Genomic DNA, 14,821 nt, shown 5'->3' with positions numbered 1-14,821 from the left:
ACACTCTCAAATCTTGTACTTCAAAAGCCTAATTCAGGGCTTCCCTGGTGGCGCAGTGGTTGAGAGTCCGCCTGCCAATGCAGGGGACACGGGTTCGTGCCCCGATCCGGGAAGATCCCACATGCCACAGAGCGGCTGGGCCCGTGAGCCATGGCCGCTGAGCCTGCGCGTCCGGGGCCTGTGCTCCGCAACGGGAGAGGCCACAGCAGTGAGAGGCCTGCATACCGCAAAACAAAACAAACAAACAAAAAAAGCCTAATTCATCCCCTTCTTACTCTCATGAGGTGTGAGGATGAGGGGAGAAGTGGTTTGAACACCAACCTGCCGACTTTCAAGAACAACCGCTCTTCTGTACTTTGAGCTCAGAATGAGAATATGGTAGCCAATGCTTGTGAAAGGAGAAGCCAAGGCCAGCGGTGCAAGAGCATTCTGGGCATCTACTTTGTAGACTCCTAACCCTTTTGTTGGGTCACGTAAGTGTGTCCAAGCCTGGTATTAAGTACGTGCCTCTCTTGGCTACATTTATATGGTTGGTTGATGTCAGGGAGAAGAGGAATGAGGGAACATCCCAGAAAGCCTGAAGTGTTGCCTCTGTCGAATAGATCCCTTGAGGGAAGGTACGAAATCTCATACATCTTGGTATTCCAGCAGCACAGTGCCTGTCACTTGGTAGACAGGCAGATTTTGATAAATTCATAAGTATATGATAAATTCAGAGTATATTACCCTGATGCTTTAGAAAAGGTCCTCTGATGTACAAGAAGCCTGATTTCAATCTCTCACCTTTTGTCTTTCCTGTGTAGATTTACAGAGCCCCTTATCCTGTCAGGGGAAGTCTTTCCCCTTCCACAACCTTAAGTATAGGCTACTAGTAGTCATATCTGATTATAATCTCAGTATTTATTTATCAACGACAACAAATTCCCAAGCTCTACCCCCATGACCCATTCATGTGCTCTGTGAATATTTATTGAGCATCTACCATGGTCCTGGCACTGCTCAAGGGGCGGGGGGTTCAACACTGAACAAAAAGCCTATGACCTCAGGATGTTTATGTTCTGGGGGCCAGAGTGCAAAGGATGAGCAATAAATAAGTAAATGTATAGCGAGTACGTCACTGATAATATGAGCTACGTGAAGGAGGAAAGCAGGGCAGTGAGGGAAGGAACGTTGATATACCTTTTAGTATATGGTAGTTGTGGAAAGGCCCACTGAGAAGGCAATATTTGAGCAAACTCAGGACAGGAGAGATTGAGTGAGATAAGCCATGCAGATTTGGGGAGGAAGAGTGTATCAGGCATAGGGAAAAGCGAAGGCACTGAAGAGGGAGGATGCTTGGTGTGTTTGAGAGCAGTTGGAAAACCAGCTGGGAAGCTATTGAAATTAAGTGAAGGCATTATGGTAACTTGGATGACCAGGGTGCTGGAGGGTTTAATCCAGGAGGTATTGCATTAATCAATGTCCCAATTAACTGAAGTCTTTTACCTGTTCTTAGACATTCCTCAAATGGTAATTCTAAAACATATCTGCCTTTCCTATCTCCTTCCTGCCTATTCACAATCCTGGCCCTCCTGTATTCCAGAAGTACCATATGTTTATTACAGACAGATTAGATATTTAAAAGAAGCAAAATTGGAAATGACAAATCCATCATCCTATTTGCCAGTAGTTAACCTCTTTATTCCTGGTAATATTCCTTGTTCTTGGCTTCTTTCATTCCAATCCTAAGAAGTTAATGGAAAGGTTCTGCTATCATGTTGTCCTCACTTTACCATTAGAAAACCAAGCCACAGAGACACTGGTACTTGCTAACGCCTCGCAGTGAGTCAGGAGCAGAAAGAGAGCTAGAAACAAGGTCCCAGGCTCCTGCTTTTGTACTTTCTCCTCAACTGCTTCCTCTCCTGTCTTTTTAAAATGTATAAATGTTTGAGGAGCAGAAGTCAGTCCTCACTGGATGTCTGATATAGCATTTGTGGAAAGACCAGGGAGACATCAAGGTCAGCTCTAAAAGAATGGCGTACTGTTCTGATATTAGCGTATAGCTATAAAAATGCCTGTGATGTTTTCATTTCATGTGAAGCCCCCACAAGATAACAAACCAAAATGCTAAGTGTTCCATAAACACAGCATCACAGAAGTAAAATCCACTATAGGCACTGGAACCAAACTGCTTGCGTTCGAATTCCTGACTTCACCGCGCTGAAACCATAGGCAAGTGACTCAACGTCTCTGGGCATCAAATTTCTCATCAGAAACTTCTCCCTTGGTTACTGTGGGGATTTGTGAGGTAATCAACGTCAGGCACTTAACACAATGCCCAACACACAGTAAATGTTCAATCAATTATTATGATCGTGAAAACTGTCAAGTTTTATTGGACTGTATATATTTTCTTAATGGAATTTTAATTAAACAGATATGTTATTGCTATGAATAAGATTATGATACTGTTTATAACTGAGGAATTATTGTGTGCTAAATACTGTGCTAAGTGCTTTACAGGCTTAGGCTAACTGCAGCACATCCAAAGGGTAAACAATATCCCCATTTTACAGGTCAAGGAACTGAGCCCTAATCTAGTGGTACAGACAAGCCCACAGGCTCATATCCTGTCTCTACCACTTGCTCATAATGTGACTTTAGGAAAATAACCTCTCTGTGACTGACTCAGTATCCTCATCTGCAAAATGAAGAAAATAATAGGACCCGAGGTGGTTGTGAGGCATTAAATGAGTCAATATAAGTCTAATGACTTATATTCTGAACACTGACACACATAGAAAGGTATCATCAACATTATTCCTCAGGATCTGGTAAGCGGCAGAGCTGGGATCTTTAAAAGATTTTTTTCCACTGCTAGCTCTGTAATACAAAGCTTATTTTCAGACAATCCTATTAGGCTCAGACCCTGTTTCTTGGAGAATGACATGCTCCACTCATGATTAATTAACAAACCTATGCCCTCGGATTCAATAAAGCGGCATATTTCTTACACCAACAATACACCATTTCCTCAAAAATTCCCTGAAAGGTCTTTTTTGGTCAATCAAATCTTGTGAGGAAGGATTAGAATACATAAAACATAGCCCCTCATGAATAAAGTACACTGTGGACCTGGGCACAAGGTGTGCTGAGGGGGTCTTAGAAAGTTAAGGCCTGACAGAGTAGAAGCAAAATAAATATCTGTTTACCGAAGGGATAAAATATATGAGTGTATTAGGTCTAAATTTCTTCAGACGCATTAAGACAGGCAAAGGATTCTAGTTTTATTATACGGAGGTCGTCTGAGCTGTGATTCTGAAGTCTCACAGCAGTGTTTGTGTGCAGGACTTACGGGACCGCCTATGGGACATCTGTGATGCCCGCAGGGGAGAGGCAGAGCAGGAGTGTCTGGACATCATTAACGAGAGCTGGTTGCAGGACGTGATCGGAATCGCGATGAACCATTTCTTCTCGCTGATGCAGGTAAGAGCGGCCGGTCAGGATGACACAGACTTCTCTCCACGGCCACGTCCGTCCTGTAACCACTCCTCTGGGAATGTGAGGGGATTGTTTTACTCACAGCACTCTGCCCAGCCTGAACTCCAGCTTGCCAAGGAGGTTAGCTGAAATAAGCCATTCTGTCCCCAGCCAAACTAACACCGGAACTGGTAGCATATCAAGCTACAGCTCACCAGCTGTTTCCGGGTGGCCTAGAGCTGTGGAGGGGACAGCAGAGATGGTATCTGTCCTGGGTCGTTACCACGCCAGCCTCTCCCAGCGGACACCCACAGTGTCCCCGGGAAAGCAGCCCTGCCACAAGAGCGTGGGCTGGATCAGACTCAGCAGGCACTCGGTTCCTGAGAAACGTTTGTGTCCGGATTGGAAAAACAGACCATTCGTTGGAACAATCTGATTAATTTATTTTTGCAGCCCGTTAAAATAATGAATTGCACTGGACAAGTTGAAGAGACAGACGTTGATTTTACGCCAAGGTGTTGTCAACAATAGGGGAGAGAGCACAGACCAAGTCTGGATACCCAGCTCTGCCAGGAATAAGGGCTGGAGGGTTTTTAAGAACGGGCGCAAGGTGGGGTGTCATGCACAACCTGTGTTGCTTGATTGGCCTCGTCTAAAGGAAAAGTAAACTTTCCCTTCTTTTTTTTTTTTTTTTTCTTTTTTTTTTGTGGCCTCTCCCGCTGCGGAGCACAGGCTCCGCGGCCATGGCTCACAGACCCAGCCGCTCCACGGCATGTGGGATCTTCCCGGACCAGGGCGCGAACCTGTGTCCCCTGCATCAGCAGGCAGACTCTCAACCACTGTGCCACCAGGGAAGCCCTCCCTTCTCTTCTTGATGCACGTAGTTTTACAACTTGGAGCAAGGTGTCTTCCTAAGTCAGACTCCGCTCCTCCCAGAGGACCAGGACATAGGAGTTCCATTTTCATTTCATACGCTTACATTTCAAAGAGATGGTTCCCAGGTTCTTGAGAGAGACAGTTCTGATTTCTAAAGCCAGCAGGAGGATTTTGAAAAGATTTACATCTCAAAGGCACAGAGAATGGACTTACAAAGACAAGTTTCCTAAAGTAAATACTCTGAGAAAAGGAAGGTCAGGAGTCTGGAGTTAGGAAGAAACTTGTCTATAGTTTAGTCATGCTGAGAGGATTATGAAGGCTGTCTTGGTCAAGCTGTGTCTACATGAGTATATTTTCCTAAGAAAATAGCAGTGAGGATAGAGTAGAAAAGGGTACCTTTCAGATCCTGAACTGATTAGCTTACAGGAGGAGTTACTGCAGGAAATGAGAATATTTAGCTAAGGGTCACTGGAGCTAGTGCATAGTAGGTGTTCAATAAATCCTTGTTCAACAAATGACCGTGGATGCAAGTACTTCCAGCACTCACAGGGACAAGCCCCTGGTTCGGGAGCAAGCTGGACCACAGGAGGCAGCGGCCTGAGAAGCAGTAGCAGCCTCACTGATTGCTAGCTCTGGGATCCAGGTGGGGGCCACAAGGCATGGGCTGTGCTGAGGATGAAGGCAAGACAGCCAGCAGCCTACACCTGCCTGGGTAACATCCCTGGGACACCAGTTTGGGTAAGCAGAGATTGAATGCTGGAACAGCTGTTTCAAAGGTTTATGGTAGAAACAACTGAAGCCCAGTAACGAAGGCAAAGGGATTAGAGAATTTTTGTAAATCATTCCCATTAGTCCAAGCAATATATGCCTCTTTCAGAAATGGTAAAACTCTTACACCCCACAAGACCTACATTTCAGACCCTCTCCCTGAGAAACAGAATCCACATCTAAAGCCAACTAGGAAAAAAGAGGGTAAAGGAAATAAAGGCTAATATTTATTAAGTTCTTACTCTGTTCTAAGGACCCTTCATGTGAAGATTAAACCTTCACAACAACCCTAGGCTGTCAATTCTTTCACAATCCTCATTTCACAGATGAGGAAACTGAGGCAAACCTAGATGAAGTGATTTGCCCAATGCCACATGTCAGTAGTAGGAGAGCTGGGATTTGGACTGAGGGAATCTAACTCTTGAGCCAGTAGCCCTAACCACTGCTTTGTCATCAGTGTTCACATAGTTAAAGGCTGGCCACCTAGAACAGAAGAAGCCTAGTTCTGCACTGATTGGCATGATTCTATGAAGAACCAAAGCTGTAAACTACAGGAGAGTAGTAGATTTCAGTTCAATAAATGAAGAACAATCCTAGTGATTGGAACTGTCCATCAAATAACAGACTTTTCAGGTACTTGAGCTGCTGGTCCAGGAGCTCATAAGCAGAAGCTTGCACATGTTTATGGAGGGGAAAGAATCTTCATGAAAGTTTTCAAGGGCCTGTGCCTAGACAAGTATTTCCCAAAGTGGATTCCACAGAACACTAGTCCTACAAGATGTTTCACAAAACAAGGACTTGATGATCAGAAGACTTTGGGAAGGGCTCTGTACTCTACCCTTCCCTCTCCCTGGGAGATTGACAAGCATATTGACATATTAAGATACTAAGATGCCCTGCAATAAGGAAACTCTTTTGGTATGTTAACCTAACATTTCTGAAATTATTTGACGTTGCAAAGTTTTTGTTTGTTTTTTTCCCAGCATGGTGCTCATTAAGAGCTTATAGGACAAAGCTTCTACAAAATAAATTTTAGAAAATGCTATTCTAGATGATTTCTAAGATTTCTTTCAAAACTAAGTTTTTGTGATGAGAGAAACAGTAAGAAAGCATTATTTACTAGTTACCATAAATCTGAGAGGACTTTTGATCAATTCTGCTTATATGATATATGATGGCATCTTATTCAGGGCTTCCCTGGTGGGGCAGTGGTTGAGGGTCCGCCTGCCGATGCAGGGGACACAGGTTTGTGCCACGGTCCGGGAAGATCCCACATGCTGCGGAGCGGCTGGGCCCGTGAGCCATGGCCGCCGAGCCTGCGCGTCCGGAGCCTGTGCTCCGCAACGGGAGAGGCCACAGCAGTGAGAGGCCCACATACCGCGCAAAAACAATAAATAAATAAATAATAAAAAAATAAAATAGTGCTTACAGGGCTTATACAGAACATATGTACAGATCAGCTTGTTCTGTCTTGGGTATTAACATTCGTATTTTCTATTAAAGGCAGAACTGAACCGTTTCCAAGATACGAAGAGACTGCTTCAAGATTATTACAGGGGGATGGAATGTAAAATCCCAACAGGTGACACTAAGAGATTTACTCGAGTCCCATTGGTCCAACTGGATAGTAAAGATACTTTGGACTTCCAGCTTAGGTAAGGCGGGCTATCACGTTGCACTGTAATCAGTCTCAACATAAAGCTTTGTGATTTTAAATTGAATACCACTAATAAAACCACAGTCTTGTATCTGCTAATCCAAAATCCAAAAACAACTCTCAAAACTGAAAACTTCGACTCAAGACTATTGATATGCATTATTTATCCCACTTATAGTGAATATCTACTCATTTTTGCTGCAGAGACGTAGTGTGTTTTGTTACAGAGTGCTTCCAACAGACTGCTGGGGATATTATGGAATATATAGTATATACAAATTCTGAATTCTGAAACACTTTTGACCACAAGGGTTTCTAGTAAGGGATCGTGACCCTCTACCACTTTTGTGAAAGGTCCCAAGCTGCTCTGTGCGTATGTGGGCATTTGTGTGTGTGCATGGCATTATATAAATGACAATGGCAGGTGTTATGAGTCTTCTTTTACAGGTTAGGAAATTGAGAAACAGTAAAGACTCAGTCATATGTGATTATGACTTTGTGAGACTGAAACTTAGTAGCAGTCTAACATCAGATTCCCACCGGTAAGAAAATAAACTTGGTGGTAAGGGTGGAAGAAAAATGACATTTTCAGGCAATTACTAGCTATATGTAAGTAAATTAAAACAATTTGTTTGGGAAAGTCACCCCAACTCTCTTAAGATTTGGTTCCCTTATCTGTAAAGTAGGGTTGTTGTGAAGATTACAGAAAATGAAATCCTCAAAACACGTAGCACCATGCCTGGGAGTCAGAAGACTTGAGACCTAGTCCCAGTGCCTCTCAATAAGTGATGACTATTATCGTCATCATATTATTGCATAATATGACAACAAACCCTTCTTCCTCACATGCACTGTTTTAATTGTGAGTATCGCATGTTCTTACATTCCTCATTTTACCCTCCCTTATTCCAGAAAGGATTTGCAATGGCCTGTGCATGATAGGATTCCACAGTGATCTGAGGCCCATTTCTCGCTAGGCTTCTTCCATCTGGTCCCATCATGTCCTTGTCAGGACCATGAGTAAGCAAGAAAACACAAGAAGTCTGAACCCTCTTTTTGACACAGATACAAGCGAAATGTTTAACTCAGCAAGCTTCTGAAAGAGACCTTTGTAATTAAGAACAATAAAAATTTCCCAAAGTGATATGAACAGTCAGAGTCATCAAAAGAGGCCAAGTTTCAATGTCTACAGTAGCAGGGCATTCTGTTCTTAGCATAAAATAGCAAGTCAGGCATAATGGGGAAGCTATTAATGTTGGTTAGTAGAATGAAACAGGCAAAAGAACAGCCAGTTCTTACTTTTTGCAAAACACTCTGCACCAGTCTCAACCTCAGATCACTGCTGTGAGTATACCCTGGAACTCTCAGCTAATCAATGCGTCAACCAACCAACCAGTCTCTTTCATATGTATAGGGAAACGAGCAGAGTGTTAAGCATGTTCACATAGCTTGTCTATTTTATTCCTCCAACAACCTAACAATAATAATAATAATGGTGTTAACTAATAACCAATAATGTGTAACAATATTATTATTATATTTGTATGTTTCCAGAAGGAATGGAGCCTCAGAAAGTCGAGTGACATGCCCCAGTTCGTATCTATTGATACATCTACTGATAGTGAGAGAGCTAGCTGACCAGAATTTTTCCCAGTAAATGAATTCTAAATCCAAATCCCTTTTCTAAATGATACGTCACCACTGCTGTCCTCCAAAGCAAGGTGTTAGGAACGCCTATTGCCCCGTATTAAACATGTAGAGATGATCACACAGCCTTTATCTTATTAGACACGTGAATCTCACGTCTCAGTGACCGAGATTAAGCACTACTTGATTATTAAAACGTCAACTCTCCTTGTGGGAGGACGTATACTGAGTTGTAGACCCTCAGCACGTTGCTTTTATAAGGCATGGTGCACTGTCAGAATTCCAAGCACTATGAGAATCAAAGAGCCAACTTCAGAAAACCTTGTCTGATGCTTCAAAACAAGGCCAAACTAATTGCGTGCTGGAGTTCACAGCCAGCTTCCTGCATCACTGCTCTGGTCCCCGGCAACTTGAGTCTGCCAAGCCAAATGCTTTTTCCTCCTCCAATGTTAGCAAAGGCATCCTTGGAGCTCCTCTCTGCCCGTTCCTCGCCCTAGCCGAAAACTCTTCCTATGTTCTATCACCGAGGGGGATCCCAGCGCAATTAGCATTCTGCTCGGTGGATCGTTCCCTGCAGTTAGCCTTTGAGATCCTGGGATCCTTCAGGGATAGAACATTCTCAGGGGCAGCTCTAAAATCTCTACCTAGGGGCAGCAATATGGTCGAGAAAGGGGGAGAGACAGCTTAACTCTGTGTTCCCACAGCACTTTACGAAACAGAGACAGCCTTCATCGCCCATTCTCAAGGGTAGGGAGGGCTGCTGGAGCTCTCACACCTCCGTGGGACACCCCCTTGCAGACCTCACATCTGTCATATCCTGCTTTTTAACTGTCTACTTCCGGAAGCCAACTGCTTGTCGTTTTAAAGAAGTGACGTCCAGTTCTATTGGTTTGCTTTTCATGACTGATTTATACCTTGTCAGAAGTTTATATCCCAGATAAATTTCAAACTTGCATGTCTTCATAATTGCCATTTTTTAATCCCCCTCCTCATAATTACTGAGAATTAGACCTAAAAATTATGTTTTAGCATTGCTTGTCTCTAGTTTCCTCTTGTTAGACTTTCTAGACCATAAAACATTTTTTTTTCTTTTTTAACATCTTTACTGGAATATAATTGCTTTACAAGGGTGTGTTAGTTTCTGCTTTATATCAAAGTGAATCAGCTATACATATACATATATCCCCATATCTCCTTCCTCTTGCATCTCCCTCCCACCCTCCCTATCCCACCCCTCTAGGTGGTCACAAAGCACCGAGCTGATCTCCCTGTGCTATGCGGCTACTTCCCATTAACTATTTTACATTTGGTAGTGTATATATGTCCATGCCACTCTCTCACTTTGTCACAGCTTAGCCTTCCCCCTCCCCGTGTCCTCAAGTCCATTCTCTATGTCTGCGTCTTTATTCCTATCCTGCCCCTAGGTTCTTCAGAACCACTTTTGTGTTTTTTATTTTTTTTTTAGATTCCATATATATGTGTTAGCATACGGTATTTGTCTTTCTCTTTCTGACTTACTTCACTCTGTATGACAGACTCTAGGTCCATCTACCTCACTACAAATAACTCAATTTCGTTTCTTTTTATGACTGAGTAATATTCTGTTGTATATATGTGCCACATCTTATTTATCCATTCGTCTGTCAATGGACACTTAGGTTGCTTCCATGTCCTAGTTATTGTACATAGAGCTGCAATGAACATTGTGATGCGTGACTCTTTTTGAATTATGGTTGTCTCAGGGTATATGCCCAGTAGTGGGATTGCTGGGTCATATGGTAGTTCTATTTTTAGTTTTTTAAGGAACCTCCATACTGTTCTCCATAGTGGCTGTAACAATTTACATTCCCACAAACAATGCAAGAGGGTTCCCTTTTCTCCACACCTTCTCCAGCATTTATTGTTTACAGATTTTTTGATGATGGCCATTCTGACCAGTGTGAGGTGATACCTCACTGTAGTTTTGATTTGCATTCCTCTAATGATTAGTGATGTTGAGCATCCTTTCATATGTTTGTTGGCAATCTGTATATCTTCTTTGGAGAAATGTCTATTTAGGTCTTCTGCCCATTTTTGGATTGGGTTGTTTGAGTTTTTGATATTGAGCTGCATGAGCTGCTTGTAAATTTTGGAGATTAATCCTTTGTCAGTTACTTCATTTGCAAATATTTTCTCCCATTCTGAGGGTTGTCTTTTTGTCTTGTTTATGTTTTCCTTTGCTTTGCAAAAACTTTTAGGTTTCATTAGGTCCCATTTGTTTATTTTTGTTTTTATTTCCATTTCTCTAGGAGGTGTAGACCACAATACAGCCTTTCATAGTCATTTCTCCATCTAAAGAGTTCTTCCAAGAAAACTGTGAAAATTGAGATTAAAGCAGGACAATGAAATTCACCAAGTAACATGGACACAAAAATAGGATTCTGTTAAATAAAATCTTTATATTTCTTTTTTGTTGGTTTTCCCAAGAATTCCCCTAGTTCATCAAAGACCCAATTCTCCAGCGTCATCTTTATCCAAACCAAAAACAAAAGCCATACTGAAGGGCAAGATTGATTACTCACTGGAAAACATAGAGTTAAACTTTGAGGCCGATGAGAAGATGGTGATGGACACGTGGCAGCAGTCTTCTTTAGCAATATCTCACATGGTAAGCAGTGCTGGTTACTACGTTTCCTTTCAGTAATACCCATTCATTAACTTCCAAAGTTGGTAATATGCTATGAACAGAAAATTTACACAATGTTCACAATATAAATCTATACCTCCCAGAAGTTTTTTCTTTTTATCTGAAAGAAAAAGTTCAATCAGCAAATATATGAGGTCAAGAAAGGAGTGAACCAACATTTAGATTATTTTCTATGCTGGCCCAGGGTTCCAAGTGCAGGGCTCTACAGGGCCAAGCAGGAAATGTCAATGAGATGGGTTAAGTATAAGGCAATAGGGTGGAGTGGGACTGTGGCCAAGTGGAAGTAGCAACCCCATCTAAAGAGGCTCCTAGCCAACCTTGCCATTTAAGCATGGTGTCCAGTAGGGCCAGATTTTCAAGTTTTAAAGTCAGAAATTCAGCCTCTACTTTCTTTAAGTCTTCAAAACTAGTTCCTACCTTGATTCCCAACCAGTTGGTTGTCTGTTTCCTGAAGACTGAGCCTTCTCTGATTGCATGCTCTTCTAATCCTTGTAGCATTTATTGTCTCTCCCACTTTTGACTCTTAGTATCTAGGTTATTGTTTGTGATTTTTACCTTATTAATGTTTTCCTGAATACTTAACTAGGTTCTAAAACTTTCTGTATCCACTACACCTAGCATAATGCCCACATCTAACACAATACTGAGTCCTCAGTACATTCTTGAGATGCTGCTGCCGCTATGCTGGTGACACTGATGTTCATATAAATGATGATGGTCATGGCAAGGAGGATCACCGCAAAGACTACAACTACCAAGGACCAGAGAGTGGGAAACCGGATCTAGAAGTTCTAAAAAAAGTAGATGAATTAGTATCCTTACTGTTAATTGAACATAAAGACAACTTACAAGTCTTATGAATCCCATTAAAATTACCTGAGGAAATGAGATTTTAAATATTAGATTATTAGAAAGAGAGTATCATACAGCACAAAGAGCACTGGCTACACTTCTTGTTTAAGCTGTGTGATTTTAGGAAAATCACTTAACCTCTCTGAGTCTTCGATTCTTTATCTGTAACATGGGAGACATTCTACCTTATCTTTCCTTTCTTGAATGGTTGAAAAGATCCAATGAAATAATGCATATGAAAGTTTTTTAGAAATTAAATATAATAGGTTATTATATTAAGAAGTTTATTCAAAACTGTACCACTTTGCTTGTGAACCTTTGAAAACCACATAGAAAGCATAGGAGGAAGGATTGTTTAGTAATTAATATTCCCAATAATTACATTTGAATCCTGCTTTTATATTTCTAATAGACTTTTATGACTTTGATATTACATGTCTTTAAGTGAACTTTGAGTTTCAGATGAAACAGGCCTGAGAGAACAGGACCAGCTGAGATCAGGGCAATTGGAATGAGAGCACTTTAACATGGGCTTTTCGCTACACAGCAGTTTTACCAGGAGCTATTCATTTAGTACGTTATGTTAATTTTTAGTAAAACTTTCTTGTAATTAGCAGGTGTGCAATGATTTCAAAGAAATAAGTCATGTTTAACACTCACAGCGTCAAAGCATTATTTCTAGAGTTTCTTCAGCCTTACAAGCTCGATTATTGGATGTACTGTGAATTATGTTAATTTTTGAAAGAGACCCAGAGGTGTTTGAGGGAAGTGGACCAGAAAAATGCGGATGATGATAATTATCATCACAAGGTTGTTTACAGAGGAGAAAAATCCAATTTTAAAGGAAATTGCTAACTCACCGTGGTTTGCAAGAACACATTCAAAAATGAATTGCTTGCAATTTAGGGGAGAATGTTAACAAGTCTGCTTTCAGCTTTACCAAGAATTTGAAAGTACAGTATATATCATGAAATCCATTTTTATCAACAGAACATCTGATTAAAAAAATGCATACAGGTGGTGGTGCAGTGGTTGAGAGTCTGCCTGCCGATGCAGGGGACACGGGTTTGTGCCCCGGTCCGGGAAGATCCCACATGCCGCGGAGCGGCTGGGCCCGTGAGCCATGGCCGCTGAGCCTGCGCGTCCGGAGCCTGTGCTCCGCAACGGGAGAGGCCACAACAGTGAGAGGCCCGCGTACCACAAAAAATAAAATAAAATAAAAAAAATAAAATAAAATAAAAAAAATAAAAAATAAAATAAATATAAAAAAATAAAATAAAATAAAAAAACGCATACACACCCACAAAAAAGCTGCCTAGCTCTCTGAAACATTTCTGCATCCCTCCAAGGTTCTGCTAATACTGAAGAAGCTGTGGGTGTATTCTGTATCATATGATTATTTTCAAAGAAATTCCATCAATCAATAAGCATTTTCTGGACATCTTCTATAAGCACAGCACAGATGCTGAAAGCTATGGAGAAAACCAAGAAGCAGGGCTGGCTCAGCCCTCCGGAGCGCTCATTTCAGTTGGAGATTGGGGACAAGATTTAACACTCATAGAACAGTTGTGCAGAGTGATATGCTGCGCTATGGGTATGAAGCGTGGTGGGAATCTGGAGAGGACAGGAATTGGCTGGTCTATCGCCCCCGCAGGACTGAAAGCTTCTTTGAGAGAAGAGATTAGATTGTGCCTTCTTCGTCTTTCTAGTCACCTCTATCCAACTTCCTGTTTCTCCTCTGGGCCCCTCCCCCAGTTCTCCCCAGAAATAACATCAGGCTTGGACACAGTAAGCACAGTAATAAATAAATAAACTCCCATGGACCTCCATTTCCTCACCAGTTGCCTTATTGAGATTTTTAAGTTTTCAACCATATGTTGCTACTGCCCCCATGGTGTGTGCGGGTTTTCTTTCTTCATTTTGGGAGTCTCGTCTCAGCTCTCATTTCTCAGATTTACAGCCATAAACGCCCTTCACCTCACCAGCGGCAGGTGAACTTATTTTAGCAGGTCCAGTCTTTCTCTTTTTTATGTTTTTAATTTTTATTTTGTATTGGAGCATGGTTCATTAACCATGTTGTGTTAGTTTCAGATGTACAGCAAAGTGATTCAGTTATACATATACATGTATTTATTCTTTTTCAAATTCAATCCCACTCCTGGGCATATAGCCAGAGAAAAACATGGTTCAGAAGGTCCAGTCTTGGGGCTTCCCTGGTGGCGCAGTGGTTGAGAGTCCGCCTGCCGATGCAGGGGACACGGGTTCATGCCCCAGTCCGGGAAGATCTCACATGCTGCAGAGCTGCTGGGCCTGTGAGCCATGGCCGCTGAGCCTGCGCGTCCAGAGCCTGTGCTCCGCAACGGGAGAGGCCACAACAGTGAGAGGCCCGCGTACAGCAAAAAAAAAAAAAGAAAAAGTCCAGTCTTTCTAACTGCAGGCACAGCCCCAGCTGTACAAGCCCCAAGACAAGGTTTTCCTGCTGCCTGCAGAGCACAGCTAGCCTCATAGGCAAGATGGAGGGATCCCAGCAGCACTTCGCACATCTCCCTCTCTGCCCTTCATCAGCTATTGTATTGTGACCACACAACTAATCTCTCATACCAGGAAATCTATGAGAGTGAAAGGAGGGTGCTGATATGAAGAGAAGCTGAAATTTCCCCCAAGTAGAGGAAGTTAAGAAGCAGCGATGCAGTTAGCCTATGGGACAGGTCATCCTCATGAACACTGCACCTTGCTGGGGTGATGTCTAGTGTTAGAATAGAATGGAAGCCCAGAATTCAAGTGTCCATGAGCCCAATTAATACAGGGCATGTGCCCCCAAAACTTGGCTGGAGGACATGAAAAATTGTCACCAATTTTATGTATGAAGCACAGAC

At 42.2% G+C, this 14,821-nt stretch overlaps 1 protein-coding gene across 1 annotated transcript in view; it reads left to right on the top strand.

Moving 5' to 3' along the window:
* The window catches only part of SPEF2 (sperm flagellar 2), a gene marked incomplete at both ends in the record, with an annotated part of 171,105 nt that overhangs the window by 100,223 nt on the left and 56,061 nt on the right, over positions 1-14,821 (top strand). Inside the window, 3 exons of the mRNA XM_082835419.1 lie at positions 3,328-3,465; positions 6,607-6,758; positions 10,874-11,054. Of these exons, the coding sequence (XP_082691545.1) occupies positions 3,328-3,465; positions 6,607-6,758; positions 10,874-11,054 (471 nt within the window). The remainder of the gene's footprint in view (positions 1-3,327; positions 3,466-6,606; positions 6,759-10,873; positions 11,055-14,821) is intronic.

This window comes from Leucopleurus acutus (genome assembly GCF_964270905.1).
Source record: "Leucopleurus acutus genome assembly, chromosome: 3".
NCBI classification, from domain to species: Eukaryota; Metazoa; Chordata; class Mammalia; order Artiodactyla; family Delphinidae; genus Leucopleurus; species Leucopleurus acutus.
Note: the sequence above shows the minus strand (reverse complement) of the source record. Positions and strands in the feature narration are given on the sequence as shown.